General features: G+C 39.6%; 1 protein-coding gene and 1 long non-coding RNA gene across 7 annotated transcripts in view; one reads left to right on the top strand and one right to left on the bottom strand.

Moving 5' to 3' along the window:
• MBNL2 (muscleblind like splicing regulator 2) overlaps window positions 1-10169 on the top strand; it is a 150183-nt gene extending 140014 nt beyond the window's left edge. For 3 of the 6 annotated variants that reach the window (XM_022576905.3, XM_022576907.3, XM_022576911.2), the window contains one exon: window positions 9414-10169. In XM_022576905.3, the coding sequence (XP_022432613.1) occupies window positions 9414-9541 (128 nt within the window). In that variant the 3' untranslated portion in view covers window positions 9542-10169. Of the gene's footprint in view, window positions 1-2417; window positions 2644-9413 lie in introns of all 6 variants that reach the window. The other 3 variants (XR_002645032.3, XR_016388646.1, XM_022576909.3) reach the window with 2 other exon arrangements.
• LOC111176444 (uncharacterized) overlaps window positions 1-22311 on the bottom strand; it is a 75442-nt gene that overhangs the window by 16060 nt on the left and 37071 nt on the right. The gene's annotated exons all lie outside the window — the stretch shown is intronic.

Below are 22311 nucleotides of genomic sequence, written 5' to 3'. Positions count from 1 at the left end.
CTGAGCAGGATTGGGGACTTAATGTTGAATCCAGCAGGATCTTGCTTCTGTGATTTTTCTTGGCCTGATTCTTCAATTTATTACTGGGAGCAAAACCCCATATTGAAAAAAACAGGTTTAAAGGAATGCTTTTGGAATTTCTTTTCAGTCGCTGCATAAACTGGTTTTTAAAGGTAGAAAAAATGTTTTCTTAGATTCTCCCTTCATGTCCAGAGGTCACCTTCCCTGAAGTAGCCTCAGATGTGGGCAGCCTGTCTAATCCCAGACAGCCTTGTTTGCTCCGTATCTCACTGCACATATTCTAAACTTAATATTTTTAGAAAAATATCTTATTACCTTTTCTATAATATTTTACAATATTTTTAAATAGTGTGGCCCAATTATTATATATTATTTCTTGATGTAGTAGAGGAATTTAGCCTTCCTTAATATACATACAGTCCCTAATTTTAAAAATGTTTGTTCAAAATTCCCTTTGCCACTTGGCTTGGAACTCAAGTAATTTTCCTATGGAGACAGTGGTGGATTTGATGGTTAGGTCTCCAGGCTGGCCTATAATAGTTTACTTAACTGGTGACATTGCTCAAGGATAATGTTGTGCTCACAGCATGAAAGAGGCTAAATACCATGTGCATGGATGTTTCTACATCTTTAGGATTCAAGAAAGATGCCAAAAGCATATGCTTAACCCAAAGCCCCAGACAGCGTGTGATAGGAAAGTCCTTCACCTTCTCCACCAGCTGAGCGTAGAGGAATCACAGTCTATGGTTCATTGCGTGATTGGAATGTTTGTTGGGGAAGGTGTGCGGAGTAGGAATGGGATGTACGGCGTGGAACCAAGAATGACAGAGGATGAAAAGGAAGGTAAAAGCTGGAACCTGGTCCTGGGTGGCCACCAGATGCATTCACACCACCCTCTTTCGCATTTGCCTTGGATGCTATAATTGATTTGCCAATTTCTTTTTTCCTGGCTGTCGTGTGGCCCTTCCAATCTAGCATTTTGTTCTACTTCGACCTGCTCTGGCACCTGCAGAGCAAACATGGTCTCATAGCCCCTCTCTTCCTGAATGAGCACACAACACTCCCGAATGCGATTCTCTTTTCAACACTGCTATAGCAACAGGGGGAAGCATGAGGAATACAAAATCTCCTCTCAAATGCCTTTCCTTTCTTCCTCATAAATATCATTTTGGAGAAAAAGTCACCCATGAATGGTGTATGGATTTTTAGATGATCTGAGGTGTAGATTCCCGTCTCACCATGAAAGCAACAGAAGTAAGCCTCAGCGTTCCCTCAGGGGTGGGGTTGGGAATCATGATCAAAGCATCGCTGCAATACTCACAAGAGGCTGGATTTTTCCAGGTGACTTGGACTCATGCAAGGAGTGGGATCTTACTCAAATCAAGCAGTTCCATATATGTATTTTATCCAGATGATATCAATCGCCAGTGTGGACCCTCGTCAGTAATTTTCAGTGAGGCCAGTGTTATTGCCTTTTATACAAAAACTCAGTTAGTAGTATTTTAAATGATAATTCTTAGAAAGTATATCTGAAAAGTCTTTTTGTTCAAATATCGTAGAGTGGAAAACATTAGACAGTCGTGAGTCATCAGCAAAGTGATATGTCATTGAAAACAGAAGAATTAGAGTTTTAAGTGTAAACTTTATATTAATGACAGAAGGCAAAACAATAATCTGCACTGAAGTGCTCTTTAAGTTCTGCTAAATATTGTGGGCCTTCCCACCAACCTCAGGTTGCTCTTCCCAAGAGTGAAACTGGTTGTCACACTTGAGAATTTTCTCCCACAACCCAGTATATGCCTTTTCTGTATAAATAAAACTGCACTTGGAAAACAAGTCAAATACGGCAGAAGACCCTGCCCTGCCCTGGAAAAACGCACCGCTCAAATAATGAATGTGACTGGTTTTCAAAGTGTCTTTTCATGCACCTCTAATTATCTTTGAACTTTTTATACAATTAAAATTTACAAATACTGGGACTTCCTTGGTGGTCCCCCGGCTAAGACTTCGCCTTGCAATGCAGGGGGTGCGGGTTCAATCCCTGGTCGGGGAGCTAAGATCCCACAGGCCTCGCGGCCAAAAAACCAAAAACAGAAAACAGAAGCAATACTGTAACAAATTCAATAAAGACTTTAAAAAAGGTCCACATCAAAACAAATCTTCAAAAACAAAATTTACAAATAGTCATGAAATAAGTCAAAGTTCTTGAAAGTGTTCATTGATCAACACATATCACGAGAATTACTCTGATAACATATGTCCACCAAGAAGCCAAAGGCATTTGCTTTCGATGTTAATAATTCATAGTATGCTAATCTATAGTAATCTACCCTAGAATTAAGTACAGAATTCTCTGGCAGCCAAAGATGTACAAATGTCTTTCTGCTTTTGTATAGTTTGCTTCAACCAAAATACAAGTTTCACCTCTCAGACAAAACCAGGGAATTTCAGACAGTAGAGGCTTCCATGGAGAAGACGTGTGGAGTGCTAGGGAGAAGATGCAGAGAATATTAAATAACGCAGGGCCTGGAGGACGGAGGAACACCAGTGGAAAGTAGCGAAGAGCGACATGAGTGAGAGAACAAGAAGAATACCGTGAATAAAGACAAAGATACTGGGATGGTGAGCAACAGGCTGGCCTCCTTAGCTTGGCCATATTTTTAGGAAATTCCATCCAGTTGTCTATTTTTAGATTAATGATAAGTTTTGTTTAAGGAGACAGTGAAACATCCCTTTCTTTAATTATCTTCTGAGGAAACAGGGCCCTGTAACCATGAGAAGAGATTTCTAAGAAATATTCTAAGTCTAGAAGTTTTCTTCAGGTGCCATTTTTGTTTATCTGCCATGTTTCCATCCTCTGAGTGATTCTGCCCCCAGCCTGGAATATTTTTCCTTTTATCTATATAGAACATGGGGTGGGGGGATGGGGATGAATGTTTCTTTTTCTTGGATATTCCTGAAGCCTTAGCTGCTCTGAAAGGGTAAGAGATGTAAACTCTCCAAGGGTTTCTTTTCCTGCCTCCACTGCAACCTCTCGCTTGTGAGAGGCCTGTTGGTCTTCTGTAGATGCCAACATTGTGGCATTATGCCTCGGTAAGTTCTTACTTATTCAGCCATCCATGCAACCAGTAATTAAGAAGTGCCTCCTATATAGCTAGTCCCATCCTTTTTACTAGGGATCTAAAGAAGAATGAGACAGTGCCCCTGTCCTTACGAAATTCGGTTGTGCTGTGGACCCAGTTAATGCAACAGCCCTGCTTGGAAATGTCTGCTTGAGCTCTTATGCTAGTGGTATGCAGATCCACTGAGATTCCTTCAGATTTCAGCAAGGCCACACAGATATTTGATAAGGTATATTATATCTACCTCTCCAAACTCAACGTTACAAAGACAGTTAGTATTGAATGTTTAACTAAAACATTCATTAGCCCTCTTTTCTAACTGTTTCTCGTGGTTTGGATCCCTAGAAACAGTTGGTCTTTTCACTGAAATGTTTTTTTCTATCATTTAAGCCAAGGAGTAAGAGTTCTTACTGAATTTACTACTGAACTAACATTTTAAAGGATAACTCATCTGACATCTCTGAATGTGTGCAATGAACACATTTACATAAGAAGTGCGAACATGTCTAGAAGTCATCTAGAAGCTCACAATTTCCAAAATTATTTATATGTACATTTCCTGGAGATCAGCCACAAGGTAGAAAACTCAGAAAGTATTAATACTTGATACCTGTGAAGCACTGAGGAAATTATATGTTGATTTGTCTTCTTTGAACCCTCTTGCATGAGTGCTAGTTAGTTCCGCTGTTGAGTTCGTGGTATTCATGCTTTCAAGTTCAGTGTTTCAGCTTCTGCACAGACTATTTTGCTTTCAACCGAGTGCATTTCTCACTCTGGTCAGCTCTTTTTCAAGTGCACACCAAAGGTAAGGGCACATGATGGCTCATTCTGAATCCATCATCATCTTGGAAAAGACAAGGCAATATGTATATTTCATATCTGGTGAATCAGTCAAGGTAGGTCAGTAATTTCTTCTTAGGTAGAAGGTACTGGTGGTTCAAGTACCCTGTTCCTTTGGGTGAAAGCCAAATGTCTGAAAGTTGCAGGATGAACTCCCCATTAGACGTGCTCTCTTGATCCCGCCCACCATCACCAGCGCTGCCTCCCTGGATGATGCCTTCAGCCTTGGCTACTGCCCGGCTCAGGAAGCTAGCAATCCAGGCTTAGTAGATATCTCCTTCAAGAAAGTAAGGCTCAAGGAGAACACAAACTAGCAGCTCAGAGCTGAATTCAGCCCAAAGATATATCTGACCCATACAGAGTTGTTTTCCATAATGTGAATCAGCAGCTGAATTTCCAGCTTCTTTTGGAAGATGGAAAGATCAGGCACTATAGAGCCCAGGCTTCTGCAGGTGACAGGTGGCTGGAGGTGAGTACCTGCTGCTCCATTCCTTCTAGGCACGGGCCCTTCCATCTGCCACACTTCCAGGCTGATCCACCCACTTATGCACATTTCCTGCCTAGCCCCAGTAGGCTTAGTATTCAGGCAGTGCCTAACCCGGTCCTCTTTGCAATGAGCTTGACTGCCATTGCACTGTGAGTCAACGGTAGGCATTTCACTGGGGATGCAGGGGTTATTAAATGGCTGCTCATAACACATTTGGTGGGGAAACAACCCATTTAATGTTCTTTGAGGCCATTCGTATTTTGTCTTCAGTATATACAAATGAGACTCATTGTGTCCTGGGCTCATATGGGAATAATTTACAGATGTGGATTAAGCAGAATCTTTACATTCTTAAATGCAACCACCTGAAGGAGATGTTCATTGCTTGGCAGACTCTGTTGCAGCCAACTGATACTTTTGCCTGCAGACACTCTTGTTAAAACTAGAGGGTTCGGGCTTCCCTGGTGGCGCAGTGGTTGAGAGTCCGCCTGCCGCTGCAGGGGACGCGGGTTCGTGCTCCGGTCCGGGAAGATCCCACATGCCGCGGAGCGGCTGGGCCCGTGAGCCATGGCCGCTGAGCCTGCGCGTCCGGAGCCTGTGCTCCGCAGCGGGAGAGGCCACAACAGTGAGAGGCCCGCGTACCGCAAAAAAACTAGAGGGTCCACTGAAGATTTATGGACGCAATCATTTTTTGAGATCAAGTGTGTCTTTGTCTTAAAAACAGAATCACCGATTTGGTGGGCATCAGCTATTCTCATTTTTGTGTGTTCTCCTTTTAGTGGAAAAAGAAATTGAAAATAATGCTTTCAGTTCAAGATTTTGATTTACCATAAAAGGTTAGCTAGAATCTTATTTTAATAATTTAATCCCCATCTTCATCATGATTCTGTTATAGAAAATAATACTTATTTGAGTCTAGCAGAGAGATAAACAGAAATACAACTTGTTCAATATATTCGATTTCTTTCCTATGATACAGCTTGCCAGGGCTCCTTAGAAGCTGAAGCGGTGGAACTCTGATTGGGTAGGGGCTTCTGCTGTCATAAGCAGACATGTTTGCAGCATCCGTCTGGAGGAGGCCTAGGGTAGGATGTGGTTGACCACCCAGGCAGGGATGACCTAACAGGGAGCCTAGCAGCCCACAGGTCCATCAGCAGTTGCTATGCACCTGGTTCTTGCACACAGTCATTGCTGCCTCTCATCCAGTGCTCCAGGCTCTGTTTGCTTTAGGCCCTACCCCATGGCCTCGCCTTTCCCTGATTCCCAAGCTCCCAGAGGGGTTCTGAGCACTGACCTCCACTGGCACCCTGAGAGGCGCAGACCTGCTCTTTGGAATCACTGTCTCCTGGTCCCATCGCAGACTGTCACTACACCCTGGAGGGGATTCCCATGCCAGGGAGCAGAGTGAGCTAACATCTCTAAGCTCATGCTGGTTTGCACAAGTACTTGGTATATTGTGCAAGCCAGCTGACACTGTTCATGCTGCCTTCTCCATGTCTGTGAAATATGACCGGCAATACTGACATAGCTCTTAAGGCTTTGATAAAAATTTCTTAGTACCTCCTGGAAAATCAGGGGAGTATCTATTAAAATTAAAACAGAGACAATAACGATGCTTCAGGGAGGGGACTTTTAGGGGACCTAGTGTAGTAGCTATTTCTCTGACCTCTACATATGCTGGCAGCCCCCAGGGGAGTTTTCTACTGACCTTTCCAAAAAAGCATGGGCTGCAGTGCCTGGAGGTTGAGGAAGGAATTTTGGATATCAGCCTCAGTTTTGATGAGTTCAGGGCAGGAAGGATGCCACTGACAGCCAGTCTATAGAGGTCACTTTGGTGAACTGTGGTTTAATTAACCATTGTTTTAAAACAGACCAGCTCAGGATTAGGACTTGTCAATATCAGACTTGGAGCCCATGTTCTGGGACCACATATAAGCCTGTTCTTTTAGGAATTTTGTATCTATATTGAAATATTCAGGTACCTCCTGAAGCTTTTTTTTTTTTTTTTTTTTTTTGCGGTACGCGGGCCTCTCACTGTTGTGGCCTCTCCCGTTGCAGAGCACAGGCTCTGGACATGCAGGCTCAGTGGCCATGGCTCACGGGCCCAGCCACTCCGCGGCATGTGGGATCCTCCCGGACCGGGGCTCAAACCCGCGTCCCCTGCATCGGCAGGTGGACTCTCAACCACTGCACCACCAGGGAAGCCCCCTCTTGAAGCTTTTGATCCTCCTGGCCATTGAAATTACAATGGAGGCTGAAGAAGTTTTCATATATAGAACCTATTTTATATGTTCATATTGAATCGGTGTGGAAGAGAATCTCCAAAGAGAGGCAACAGGGAAACAGAAGATTACCTATTCATCTTATTTTAAATTATGGTTTTTTGATGTGAATTAAAAATATAATCTGACTAAAGAAAAGCCATAGCAAAAACTAGACAGAAGAGCCCTCTTTCCCTCAAAACAGCTTCTCCACACCCTTCCCGCTTGACACACGCCCACTTGGCCCTCCTCTTCCCTCCAGAGGTTCCATCCTGCTGGAAACTGTCCTCCCCTCCCTGTGGGCCCTACGACCTGTAATGTCATGTGCCTTCTAACATCAGAAGCAGCGATCAAAGGGGCAGGAGTGCAACAAGAGGCTCTCAGTGGGGAACCGGTCCTCATCTGCATTCCTGACCTGCCTATATTTCCAAAATGTATTTCACCCCAGAGTACACTTAATTCAGACTGTACCAACAAGCTATATTTCTCAGGAAAAAATTTAATAATCAAACGGTATTCTTGAGAAAAATGCTACCACCAAAAAACACCCATAGCTTTCCTACCATCTAAGATCAAATCTCTTAAACCTCTTGAAGCTCACAGCTGGCGGGGGTGTAATTCATTTTTTAACATCACACATACAGTCCTCAAGACAGCCCAACACATAGACCAGGGTATGGCCAGAATTTTCTGGCCTAGATGCCAGGAAGCAGTGCGGCTGAGAGTTCAGTAGTACCAGAGGTCATTTTTATCTACGTCTTTATCCATACAACGGATGGTGTGTAGGCTGAGGCAGAGGGGCAAAGCAGTCTGGGTGAGCCCAGTTAATGCTTTTAGTTAACTTCAGGGCTGATTTACAGTTCAATTACATCTGGGTGGTCGGACACGTCTGTTTGTCAAATTCAAGTCCAAAGCATTGTTAACTAATTTCTATAATACAGATTTGCCCATTGCTGGGCTCTCTGTAGGATACTTTTTCTTTCCAGGTGGTTGGGAATTTTCATCCTATATGGCATTTTCATTTCAGTTAATAAGCAAGAATGTGAATATGTTCTAAAGCATATATTATTATATATATCAATTTAAGAAATTGCAAGTTTGTTTTCCAAAAATATTTTAGAGAGGCTTCTGCTAAAGTGAAAAGAAAGACAAAAGAAAAACATGATCTGATGTCCTAGGGCACATTCTTATTTGGAAAACTTACAGACAAGATTGAAGCTAAGGGATGAAATAGAATAATTCCTATTTAATAATCAAATATCTAAATCTAAGAATGAAGCTATAATATAGCCATCTGAAGAATTTGAATGTTAGCTATTTCCAATGACTGTTCAAAGACAGTATGATGATAATATTTACATATAAACCATTATATCTCATTATTTTTAGTTGTATATCAGTACATGAGATATTTTTTCCCAATTAATTTTAAATTCCTAGAACTTTTTGAAAAACAAAAAAATGATCTGCTCTTATCCAAAGTTTTGAGTTTCCATTTAGTATAAATATTTAACATACATGAATTCTTCCTCTATTTTTATCAATTCCATACATATCTGTATATTCCAATAAAATAAAGGATACTCATATTTATTTCAGAGGAGAAATTAAGTGTATGTACTAAAACTGTTTTATATTAACTGCAGAAATACCCACTTAACGTAAAAAATATCCACATGTATAAATTCTGACATAATGGGATAAGAAATCATACTTGTAGAAATGAGGCTTTTATTGGGAACTGGATCCCAGTGTGTAGGAATATTGGCTGACCTTGACCATAAAGAATATTTACCAGTTATTTGGAAAACAAAGACTCTTGGCTATTTAATAAATAAACATTTTGTTTATTAATTGCACAAAGTTTGGTCAAAGCATTGCACAAAGAATAAATATTTTTGTTAGAATGTGTCAAAAGCTTGGCTTTTAAGCTTGACATTTAGTTGACTGGGTCACACAGGGCAAACTCCCTGTCCTTTGCAAAGTAATGGAGTTGAAAATGAACTTATATCAAACTTGCATTTGATAGTTTAGTTTTATCTGAGCTTTTGGAATTATCAAGACTGTTTTTAACAGCTTTATTAGAATGTTATTTCTTGTTTCTTTAATATGGGACATTTAAACGGTTCCTGAATTTGAAACTAATTGTTATTGTATCTTGGGAACAAAATTACTTTTGATGGGAACATATCTTTGAATTATAAATGCAAGTTAATAGATAAGTATTACTTAATTTGTTACACATTTTAAAATATTTATATTTAATCTTTACAAAGAACCTTTCACGTACAAACTAATTCTTTGATTAGACTTCCTGATCACATTAGCAAATATTAATTGAATGAGAATTGAACGTATAATAAAGAGATATGAAGCCAAAACTAAGAAAAGAGATTAAGGTCTAAACACACCGCATGCCCATATATATGCAGTCACAGTTTTACAGAAAATAGTGTGCATTTGAATCATCATTCTTTACAGTGGCCACATAGCAGAAGTGCTTAAGTGTAAACATTTTCAGCATGAAGGGTGGGGATTGTGCAAAATTAAAATTGCATCAAAACTATGAGAAATTGCAGAAAATTCCTATTTTTAAATGTCTATCTCCAAAGAGTAAAACTTAAACTAGCTATCTTCCCTCAAGAAGGATGTCTAAATCACACTTGTCTTTTTCTTTAACAGATAATTCTGAAATAATCAGCAGAAACGGAATGGAATGCCAAGAATCTGCATTGAGAATAACTAAACATTGTTACTGTACATACTATCCTGTTTCCTCCTCAATAGAATTGCCACAAACTGCATGCTAAATAAAGATTTAGTTCTTCTGGACAGACCACAACTCTAAGAAGCTAGTGCTGCTATATCATATATGAGTATTAAATATGGTATGCTTAGTATATTCCAACCTAAGATAGTTAACTACCTGAGACCAGCTGTGACGTTTAAAGACATAAAGGATAAAGTTTACTTTTAAAGGGTTTCTAAACATAGTTTCTGTCCTAGGAATATTGTCTTATCTCCATAACTATAGCTGATGCAGAAAGTCCAACCAATTTACTCATTTTGACTCAGAATATTTCAAAGTTAGCAATAAACAATTAGCATTAGTTTAAAAAAAACCTATTCCAAGGGCAGGTTCGATTCTAACTTCAATTACTGTCATTTCATTTACCTACTGGATCAAAGCTGTTTCACTTCTTGACAACACGAATGCTGCAGCAAAGATGAGAAGTGAAGTAAAACCGTTACCTGTCCTGCAGGTCTAAAATTTGAACGGAAATTCAAGCACAAGTACTGGGGACACATCAAAGTGTGGTATTTGGTTTGCCTGGAGATGCCGCATTGAATCATGTGATTCTAGAATAACATTAACTAGATTGAAAAAGAAACTTTGCACGGTATGATCTTCATACCCCACCAAACAAAGTCTTGAAGGTATTATTTTACAAGTATATTTTTAAAATTGTTTTATAAGAGAGACTTTGTAGAAGTGCCTAGATTTTGCCAGACTTCATCCAGCTTGACAAGAATGAGAGGCCCATGCCAACAGTCTAATCAAAAGGATTAGTCTTTCAAACTCACCATCCGGTTGCCTGTTACAGAATAACTCTTCTGAACTAAAAACCTAGACAAACAAGGAAGCTGTAGGTGAGGAGATCTGTATAATATTCTAATTTAAGTAAGTTTGAGTTTAGTCACTGAAAATTTGACTGTGACTTTAATCTAAATTACTATGTAAACAAAAAGTAGATAGTTTCACTTTTTAAAAAATCCATTACTGTTTTGCATTTCAAAAGTTGGATTAAAAGGTTGTAACTGACTACAGCATGGAAAAAAATAGTTCTTTTAATTCTTTCACCTTAAAGCATATTTTATGTCTCAAAAGTATAAAAAACTTTAATACAAGTACATACATATATATACACATACATATATATATACTATATATGGATGAAACATATTTTAATGTTGTTTACTTTTTTAAATACTTGGTTGATCTTCAAGGTAATAGCGATACAATTAAATTTTGTTCAGAAAGTTTGTTTTAAAGTTTATTTTAAGCACTATCGTACCAAATATTTCATATTTCACATTTTATATGTTGCACATAGCCTATACAGTACCTACATAGTTTTTAAATTATTGTTTAAAAAACGAAACAGCTGTTATGAATTACTATTATGTGTAATTGTTTAAAACATCCATTTTCTTTGTGAACGTATTAGTGATTGAAGTATTTTGACTTTTGAGATTGAATGTAAAATATTTTAAATTTTGGCACCACCGCCTGTTCTGAAAACTAGATGCACCAACCATATCATTTTTGTTTGAGGAAAAAGAAATCTGCCATTTTAATTAATGTTGGTCAAAGTCTAATGACTATTTATCTTATATCGTAGATTTGATAACCCTATCAAAAAAAATCACATTCTAAGTGTAATCTTACATAGTGCTTGTATTGTTGCATTTGTTTTAATTTGTGGGAAAGTATTGTATCTAACTTGTATTTCTTTGGTAGTTTCATCTTTATGTATTATTGATATTTGTAATTTTCTCAGCTATAACAATGTAGTTATGCTACAACTTGCCTAAAACATTCAAACTTATTTTCTTTTTTCTTTGTTAATTCACTTAAACTCATTGAAAACATAGTATACATTACTAAAAGGTAAATTATGGGAATCACTGAAATATTTTTGTAGACTAATTATTGTAACATTGTCTTTTTTTTCTTTTGTTTCATGATTTTGATTTTTAAAGTTTTTAGCACACAACTATTTTCAGCCCTTTAATAATGGAGCATCAGAAACATCACCTATACCCCCAAGCGAATATAGGAGACTGTATTTTTACTATGATATCCATTTTCCAGAATTGTGATTGTAATATGCAAAGAGTCATAAATATGCCATTTACAGTAAGGAGGAGGCAAGGCAAATGCATAGATGTACAAATATATGTACAACAGATTTTGCTTTTTATTTATTTATAATGTAATTTTATAGAATAATTCTGGGATTTGAGAGGATCTAAAACTATTTTTCTGTATAAATATTATTTGCCAAAAGTTTGTTTATATTCAGAAGTCTGACTATGATGAATAAATCTTAAATGCTTTGTTTAATTACAGAACAAAATCACCAATATCCAAGACATGATGATAGCAATTCAACAAATACTGTAGTTAAAAGATGAACTCGCCACTTGTATGGGAACTACATTTCACTCTTGGTTTTCAGGATATAACAGCACTTCACCTAAATATTCTTTGAGCCATATCACTGGTAACATTTCTACTAAATCTTTCTGTAACACTTAAAGAATTCCCTCATTCATTACCTTACAGTGTAAACAGGAGTCTAATTTGTATCAATTCTATGTTTTGGTTGTAATATTCAGTTCACTCACCCAATGTACAACCAATGAAATAAAAGAAGCATTTAAAAGGATTTCTAGTCATCCTCCTTTTTTTGTTGTTGAGACAGATTGATAATTAGCCAAAACAAATGGTTTTTACATTCATACAGATAACATTTCGTAGCTTCAAAGAAGAGCAGGCTTTGGATTTTTGGGCTTTTTAACAGTAAGAAAAACAATTTACAAGGATCATTTTGGAACTACTTCTATTATCCTTTGAAATTAGAAATAAAAATAAATCCCACCACTCAGCCCTCATCTTCAGAATTCTGCCTGAATATGAAGAGATGTGAAGAGATCAGTAACCAAATGGGGAACAAAACGTCAGTTAATTAACAGACAAGAAAATGCCCATTAATCCATAAGACAGGCTTTCAGGTAAGAGCCTGATTGAGCAACGTGTCTTAGACCTTAGGCTGCAGATAGAGGCAGAATGATGAAACCTGTTCTACGTGGACATCCTGGCTGGGTGGACTGAGCAGAGCACAAGGGCTGAGCGTCACACCTGAGGGCAGGTGCTCAACAAAGTGAGGCCTCCTGAGAGGTGTGGGGCACCTTCTCAGTCTTCTCCTTTCTCTGTCCTTTGGGGCCCATGATATTTCTCAGGGAAGGTGGGAACAGTCCTTGTCATGCAGAGGTTGGCGGAAGTCACCTCCTCTATGGGCCAAGGCAGGCACAGGGAGAGAAGAAGATTTTCTCCATGGCAGGTTTAAAGCTTCAGGCCTTCTGAGTGATTATGAGACCCCTTATAAGGGTAGACAACACAAACATTCAACAGATCAGTCATATACAAATAAAGGCACTTGTATTTTTAAACAGTGCCATCAGGAATTCCAAGGGTAAAAATACTTTCACACCTTTGTGGATGTTTGAAAAATTGGCTATATGTTTGGGTGAGCAATTTCTTTTACTGTAAAAGCAGAAGAAAAGTTGCTATTCCATCAGTCACTCCTGACAAGAAAACATTCTCTGTTAAGTTAGTTCAAGGTGTCAAGTTTCGAGAACAAGTTGTTATTTTAAGTGAAAAATCTAAGACAAACTGTACTCAAAAATTTTCACACCTGGTTTATGAAGTGTAATTTTCATCAGCAGACTGACTTTTTATGGTACTTACTACATCAAAATCAAAAGAGAAATTTAAACCTTAGAGGATAAAACTCATTTATTTCTTCAGCACAGAAAATATTTAAATATCAATTATTCTATAATTATCTGCCAATAGGAAGGTGTTATTTTAATTTGGGGCAGCCCAAACTAAAAATAATGTTTCAGACTCAGAAACATACTCTCTTTATTATTAACCACAGTTCTTCTGCAATACTTTAAAGCTTTTAGGGGCAGCCAGGCAAACCAAAATCTAGTTCAACATTCTGACGTCCGTGACAAGGAAATACTGGCTCGCTGAAGAATGAGTTCTTCTTCCTCGCCAAATATCCTAGGGTCTCCGAAATATTAGGCTACCATTGCTGTTGGACTGGGCTATGTCCATAGAAATGACTGAGTCACTATGAATCAGAACGAATCATACAAAATGAACACAGTAGTGACTTCCCTCCATGCTTTTGGTGGGAGGGGGGGTGGCAGGGATGGGGAAGGACTGGGATTGAGAATACTCCCCAGGGACTAGCTTATGTGTCAAGCACTATGTGAAACAGTCCATATAGGTTTCTATATAGAAACTCACCCCGGTGGTTGAGGAGAATCACTAATAACTAATAAGTAAGTTCTAACGGCTGCAGAGATTCTTAATCAAGATACACAGAGGCTCTGCTGTGACAAGCAGCTTGATTCTAGATCAACACTACCTTCCCGAGTCTGCCCTCAGGGTGACTAGATCCACAGCTGTCCAGGGGATTTCCAATGCATGACCAACAGTCATGTGACTTTCTCCCTCTGCTTCAGTGACTCTGAAGAACGACGGCCCACCCATTTGAGGTGTCCTTTTAGGTCCCCCATGTAAATGTCATATGTGCTATGTGGCCTATATTTTAATAAAACCATTTCAGACATCCCCTCCAAAGTTGGTGAAAACATATAGCTATTTTCATGAAATAGGGTATAATTAGAAAGTAACTTTGTTTTGTTCATATATACTTGACATAATCCTTAGCATTATGAAGGAGTTATTATACCTGGAATGTACATGAGATATCAAGACACATAAAAATTAAGTAACTCGTTTAAGATCACATAGAGCAGCAGAACTCTCAAGCCCTGGCTTGTCCTAACTCTACGGTCATGTTGACGTGAGCTTTATTTGTGGCAAACTTTCAGGCCCAAATTTCAGAAAAGACTTCAGAGTAGACCATTCATCCAAGTTTAAGATGAAGCCATGATAAGAATCCTTTCATAGGATATATAAACAGGTTTTCTTCCCTATCGCAAGAATACAATTTATGAAATATTTTGTAGCTCTGGGCTGCAAAGTACTATTCTAGGTTTAGGACAGAGCCTAATTCTTTATTAGGACCAGAGGCAGCATCTCTCCAGTGTCATCCAGTTTTTTAAATCAAACTTCAATATGATTCTCTTGAAATAAAAAATATTGAAAGTCACTTAATTTTTCCCAATAAGCGTATGTCATTAAGTCATGATGAAGCAGCCCCTAAAAAGATGAACATGTCACATAAGCCAGAGAGAATGATTTCCTAGATAAAGGTCACACATGGATCACACACACCTAAAATCCAACTGTGTCCAGACAGTCATTCCTTTCTCTGATAACTTTGCTCTTGGGTCTTTTCAGGACTTGGGCTTATATAAACAAAGGGAGAAGTTTATTTATCAATCCTCCTGTGTAAACTAAAATGATCTAAATTAGGGGGATCTAACTTTTCTTTCATTAGAGGAACTTTCTTTCAAACGAAGGGGTCACCCCACAACAGTACAAAAGCAAAACAACAGGAAAGTGCTTTCCTTGCTGAGGCTCTCTGTTCCTCTACTAAGTGCTGCAATGCACACAAAGGTGGAAACCCGCTCACTTAAATATAAAACCTGTGGCTTTACAGAGGGAGAAGAGTATACTCAAAGTAGCATGGCAGGGACTTCCCTGGCGCTCCAGTGGTTAAGACTTTGACTTCCAATGCAGGGGGTGTGGGTTTGATCCCTGGTTGGGGAGCTAAGATCCCACAGGCCTCAAGGCCAAAAAACCAAAACACAAGCAACATTGTAACAAATTCAATAAAGACTTTAAAAATGGTCCACATCAAAAAAATCTTAAAAAAAAAAAAGGTAGCGTGGCAGCTAAGGAAACCTGGCTCATAAGTTCTAAATATGTCTGACGGCCTGTATATATGGAGGTAACAAACATACCACAGAATAAATATATATGCAACACTCTCACACACACGTTTATATGGAGAGCAATCTAAACACATTATCGTCCATAAACACAAAGCTGAGGATCTCTCAGTTCTGCAGAAAGGAATGATCAGCGTCTGCATTTCCCAATAGTCTAGTGGTTAAGAGCAAATGTTACAGTCTTATGGCCCAAGTTTGACTCTCAACTCTGCTTTTTACAGCTTCTGAGCTTCAGTGTTTTTCATCGGTAATTTGGGTCTAACAGGATCTCTCTCACCTAGACATTATGATGATTCAATGAAAGAATGTGCACTGACCACAGAGAACAGAGTCTGACACATAGCAAACTCTCAGTGAATATTAGTAGCTCTTCTTAAAATAATATTAAAGTACGCTCCTGGGTTTCCCTATCAGTATTTATTCCCTCATTCTATCCAAACATCTCTTGGCAACTAAGAGGCACCTCTTCTATGTCCTCGATGACAATGTCAAAAGCTGACAAGCAAATTATAGGGGGTTTATAATAACAAATAATGAGCTGCATTATTTCTGGGGAAGCCTACAATTACTTCAATTCAACAAATGCTCACTGAGCCCCGACTAAGCACTGCTAAGCTGTTCAAGGAACACGAACATGGGCAAAGTCCAGTTCCTACCCTCAAGAAGCTTTCTGTGGGGCAGAAGAGGAAAACTAAACCTGTGGAAAAATGGAGAAATGATAAAGAGTACTATAGTTTCCCAAGGCTGCTGCAACCAAGCCCCGCACCGAGGGTAGCTTACAGCAACAGAAATGAATTCTCTCCAGTTCTGTAGACTAACGTCTGAAATCATGGAGTTGGCAGGGCCAAGATCCCTTTGCGGCTATGGAGAGAATCCTTCCCTGCCTCTTCCTAGCTTCCGGTGCAGGCCGTCAATCCTTGGTGTTCCTTAGCTCACAGCTGCGTCCCTCCAGTCTCTGTCTCCATCATCACAGGGCCTCGCCCAGTGTGTCTGTCTTCACATTATCTTCTTATAAGGCCACCAGTCATCTTGGATTAGGACCCACCCTAATGACCTCATCTTAACTTGATGACATCTGCAAAGACCCTATTTCCAAATAAGGTCACGTTCACAGGGACCAGGGGTTGGGATGTCAACATGTCCTTTTGAGGGACACAGTTCAACCTGTCACAACAATGACAACCTAAATAAAGATAGGTTTCTATAGATATCAAAATATCAATGAAAGGGTTTCTGTTGTCTTTTCAATAAGAAGATCCCACCTACATGATATATGATGACCAGAGTCATGACCCCTTAGGCCTCTTCCATTTGCTTTGTTTTGGTTTTGTCTGTAGAATGAACCAGTTGGACTATAAGATCTCTAACTTCTATTCTAGATGCAACATTCCGTGACTTAATCAGCAGCTTAGCCCGCTCTTCACTGGTCTCAATATTTATTTTACTTGGTAATTTTTTTTTTTTTGGCTGCGTTGGGTCTTCGTTGCTGTGTGCGGGCTTTCTCTAGTTGCGGCGAGCGGGGGCTACTCTTTGCTGCGGTGTGTGGGCTTCTCATTGCAGTGGCTTCTCTTGTTGTGGAGCACGGGCTCTAGGCACACAGGCTTCAGTAGTTGTGGCATGTGGGCTCAGTAGTTGTGGCTCACGGGCTCTAGAGCGCAGGCTCAGTAGTTGTGGCGCTCGGGCTTAGTTGCTCCGCGGCATGTGGGAACTTCCCGGACCAGGGCTTGAACCCATGTTCCCTGTGCTGGCCGGTGGATTCTTAACCACTGCGCCACCAGGGAAGTCTGTTACTTGGTAATTTTGATTTGCAAATATATTCCATTGTTTATAAGTTTTTATTGATTGGATTAATTTTACTTAATCCATACTGCAGAGAAAGCCTTTTCCTTTCTTTCTATACGCATGAGAAATTTCGGTAATCATTCATAGGAAGTCTTAGCCAAGCTTGGCTAAGAAGACCAAGTGTTATAACTACATCAAGAATAATCATATCAAATATTTTTGTGCCCTTATACTGTGATAGCCTCTTAGTCTGGATCATCTCATTTAATCTTTACAATAACCCTCTCTGGTTGATTCTATTATTAGCACACCCATTAATAGATAAGAACACTGAGGACTGGAAAGATTAGCTAACTTAACCAAAGTCACAAAGTTTGTAGAAAAATGGGCGTTGAAACCCAGGCTGCCTGAGTCTGGATCCACAGTGGTTTACTACCTCACTACGCCAGATGTGGTCCTTGAACTTCCACAGGAGCACCTGGGGATTTGTTGGAAATGAAGAATCCCAGGCCCCACCCCAGACCAACTGAAGGAGACCCTGCATTCTAACCAGACGCTCAGGTGATTCATACACACATCAGAGTGTGAGAAGTGACACGGTGCTATCCAGCGCCACCCCCTTAAAGGCTCTGTTGACTCTAGAAAACAATGAAGGAAAACCACTGCCAACACTTGACCATTTTGATGGCCGTCTTCAATACCCAAACTCCAAAGAATTGTGATTGTTTGGATACAAATTGGAGTCTCTCTGATTTTATTCCTGTCCTTTCTTGATCCATTCTCCGTACGGCAGCCAGCACATTCATAAAATAAAAATCAGATCACATCATCGTCCCAATCAAAGGTGGATCCACTCCAGGTTTTGTGGGGTCTGAAGGTTATAAAACTTGGGGAAGAGGGGTCTTAAAGAAAAAGAATCCAAAAAATGAATATAGAATTAAATATGAGAATAAATACACAGAAAAAGAATATGAAAAACATGCCATTTTATGAATTAACCATTTGACATGCCTTATGTTTTGTTTACATTTTTGAATGTATCCCCATCATCTTATGATAACACTTTTGTGATGTCATTTCCTATATAGAGAACAGAAAGGTAATTCAATCTCACCTCTAGCATGGTTGGCAAAATTTTTTTTAGCATCTGTTTTTGTGTTGATAATTTACATGCAATTCACACACACACACATATATACATACACATACTGCTTATTATACTCTTACAGATGTGTGCCCTACAAACACCTCTACCTCCTAGTTAAACACACACACACAAAACAAGACAAACACCAGTATTCACTAGTTTTCCGCTGCTCTTATGATAAAATCTGAAACCTTTTACCCTAGCCAACATCTCCAACCTCACCCAGTGTATTCTGCTGTGCCAACTACCGTCCAATCCCTCAGACCTCTTTTTTGTTTCTTAAATACATGGAGTCCTTTCTGCCTCCTAAATTCCTACTCCTTATGCCGTAGGTGCTTGTCTTCTCTCTCTGGCCATGGCAGAATCATTTCCTTCTGAAGACAATATCACCTCAGCCCTGATCTAAAGTGGCTGATTCCATCTCACCACTATGTTTACTGCCATCATAACAGCCATCACACTGTGTAATTATTTTGCTCATCTGTTTCAGTTGTATTATCGGTCATCTCATTGGAATTTAAGCTCTGTGATGTCTGGCCCTTGTCTTATTCACCACCATATCCCCTCTGCTTAGAACAGTGTCTAAGAACATAACTGAATATGTATTTGTTTGAATGAATGACTAGTAAAACCATGGTGTCAGAAGAGACAGACATAAGTGAAAGTATAAAATTATGAAATTCAAATAGTTTCTCATAAACTTTGCCTATACCCGATCCACATTCTTGGCTAAGGAACTAAACAAACTGCAGATCCACTCATTTAACAAATATTTTTATATTACAAAATGCTAGAAAACATTAAAAAAAAAAGAGCATATATTCTTATTAGATTATAAATAATCTGAAATCATCATAATCTAGTTACCATCTAGCTAGAGATACATATGGCTGAAAACAAAATACATGTACTGAGGTATTTCATGATAAATTCCAAATTATTAAATACCAGTGACTGTCATGAGAGATTACTGAGAGCTGGAGATGTCGCAGAAGGCTCCCTGAAGGAGGAGTTTCTTGAGATGGAAGCTGAGGAGTTGTAAATATAGTATTTGGCAAAGCAAGAAGCATGAGAAGCAACAGGAATGGAAACACAGTGGCCTGTGATTAGAATGAATGCAGATTCTACACTTAAAGGGATTCTACACTTGAGGAATGAGAGGCACACAAAACGGAAGAGGGCACTGGCTTCTACGAGACAGCCACAACTCAAAGAACGGTAAGCGGCTGCTGCGGCCTGCAGTCAGCTCCCGTTCAGGCTGAGGCACTCACTCCCCATGTCCGGCAGTGACAGCAGTCAGGTGCAGCTGCCGGCCTCCTTCTGGAATTGCACTGACTAAAGAGAACTGCCTTGTCCAAAGTCTCGCTCCCTCCCCCAGCACAGCCCTTGTCCAGTTGATTGACACAGGAGTATAAAGGCCCCCAGCTTGGCCCAACTCAGGGCAAATACTGCACGGGCTCCCCAGCTCCCCAGAGCGTGGGCTGAGGCTTTTGCTGAGACTGCATCACGGCCCAACCTCTCCCTTGGCCCAATTGTGCTTCCTTCCCTTCTCCATGGATTGGATTCTCCACCTCAGAGTCTGCCTCCCAGAAAATCCAAATTGAGACAGAAAGGCAACTCTACCATTTATTAATTCCACTGCCCAAGCTTTGAGTTCCTTTCAAACTGATGCAAGAAATATATTCAATGTCGCAATTTGATTCCTTTTGATAAAGAAAATTAATTGCCTGTAAAAGTGTCTCACCTGAGAGAGTACTCAGTTAATCATAGAAGAAAAAAAAGAGGAAGAAAGAAATCAAAACTGAAGTATTTTTTTATTGTGGATTCCAAAAATGGCAAATTTTCACATACTTTCAGAGGAAACATAGCTTTTATTTTTTATTTTAAAGCATGCCTTTAAAAGGCATGAAAAGTCATGTTTCACTTGGTCCAAAGTTTCACTCTTAGTCTTTTATATTACTGAGCTCTTTGTCAGCATTTCTTTGAAAAGAAACCAGAAAAATGATCAAATTGGTTCTTACGGAAGCCAAGTATCTTCATACAAGGTTAAAACAAAGAGTATTCAGTGTGCATTTGGTAAATACGATCCTGGAGCCAGTTTTGGCTCTAAATAAAGCACAGGAGTATAAAACTCCGCTCCACCCATCAGAGCCATTTCAAAATAATTGAAGTGATTCCTCCCTATCAGTCGCGGCGTTTACAAGTTGAAGTGGGTCGCACTTGGAAACTAGTGCAGTTCACATGCACTATTGACCAAAGCACCCATTAAGACAGCAAGGAGTAATTAAGAAACACATACACATAATACTGAGATTATCTCAACTCCTCCAAGAGTCATCAATATGTTCTGAGTAAAAGCCACATGTTTGGTGACTGCTCTGGTAAAAATCTTTACAGAAATCAATTAGCATATTTAGTGCATGAGTTGATGACTACCTGAGGACACAGGGACTACCACTTTCATATATTCTACCCACATGAGCCACTGTAGGAGACAGGAAATTGGGGCAGTCAGGGAGCCCTTTGCTGATCCTTGGTCTGGGCTAACCGCACCACGTCCTGTGACAAGTGAAGGCCCTACAGCACAGAGGTTAAGAGCGTGGCACTGGTAGCCAAGCTGGCTGTGTTCAAATCCTGACTTTCCACTTTCTGTGTGATCACAGGCAAGTCAGTGAACCTCTAGTCCTGTTTTCCTTCTCTGTAAAAAGGAGCTGATCAGTAATAGTATCTACCACATAAGGTAGTTGTGAGAATAAAGTGAGTTAACATACACCGAACTCTTAGAACTGTGCCTGGAACATAAAAGCATTAACCACCTTTGAAAAAAAAAAATCAGACTTTGAAAAGTTGGCCATTTAAAAGGAATTCCTCTATATGTATCATTTTTCTAGGAGGACAGCCTGTCAGCCATGCTCCTGGCAAGGTTAACTGGGATAGTCTGGTTGCCTCACAGTGGAATTAGGTAAACCAGCGGCTAGTCAGCAGACACTGGTTGAACTCAGCAGACAGCTCATCTTTTTATATCTTTTCATAATGAACCTTCTAGACTGGGGGGGAGGGGTACAATAGAATAAATACAATGAATGAGCCTCTGGAGGAAAATAACAAGACAACTGGATAAAATATTAAAGAAAATTCTTTTAAATGCACTGCGGAGCTATCAAGAAAGTAAGAAATGCTCAGAGATTTTTTTTTTAATGGGTATATTTTAACGTGAGCTAGCACCAAATCTACCCTTTGCCTGGTGGCATGTGCCAACTACAGAAAACTGGAGTCTCCACATGGCACAGGAGACCAAACACTAGATTGGACCTTTCCCAGGCAGAGTGGGCAAGCAGCTGGAGCCCCAGCGCCTACACCGTCAGCACGGCTGGATTCGTGTTTACTCGCCCACCTCAGGTGGCCAGTAAAAGACCCAGTAATCCAGATAAAGAATATTGTTAGTGTGACATTTTAAAAATCAGAACTAACGGGGAAAAGTTCATAATGAACAAAATATCAAAATTTTGAACAAGACTGTCTGTCGCTGTTTGTTTGACATGTTGCCCCACGTCACTCTGCAGCGGGAACTGGTCTTTCCAATCGGCCCACACGTCCTTGCCGGGTGGGTTTAGAAGGGAGATAGTGGCCTGACATCAGATTGGGCCACGTGGGGCTTTCTATAGAGTCTGTTTTTAAACTGTTGACCTTTCATTAGCTTTTGTCACTTGGTCCACAATAGCAGAGGATATTTTGAAAAGTATATATATTTTGTATATGAGAACAAATCCTGAAAAGTGCACACATTTTTTCTTTTGCTTCAGACTCTAATATGGTTCTACAGGGCCCTGCTGTCCGGCCATGTGAGAATGATTAAAAATAAAACCAGTGGACCAGTGTGGCTAACAGAGGCAGTAATAATAAGCCCTGTTCTAAGGGCAATATACATAT

The sequence above is a fragment of the Delphinapterus leucas genome, chromosome 18 (assembly GCF_059928025.1).
Source record: "Delphinapterus leucas isolate spDelLeu-1000000601 "Yukka" chromosome 18, BTC_Dleu_Yukka2, whole genome shotgun sequence".
NCBI classification, from domain to species: domain Eukaryota; kingdom Metazoa; phylum Chordata; class Mammalia; order Artiodactyla; family Monodontidae; genus Delphinapterus; species Delphinapterus leucas.
Note: the sequence above shows the minus strand (reverse complement) of the source record. Positions and strands in the feature narration are given on the sequence as shown.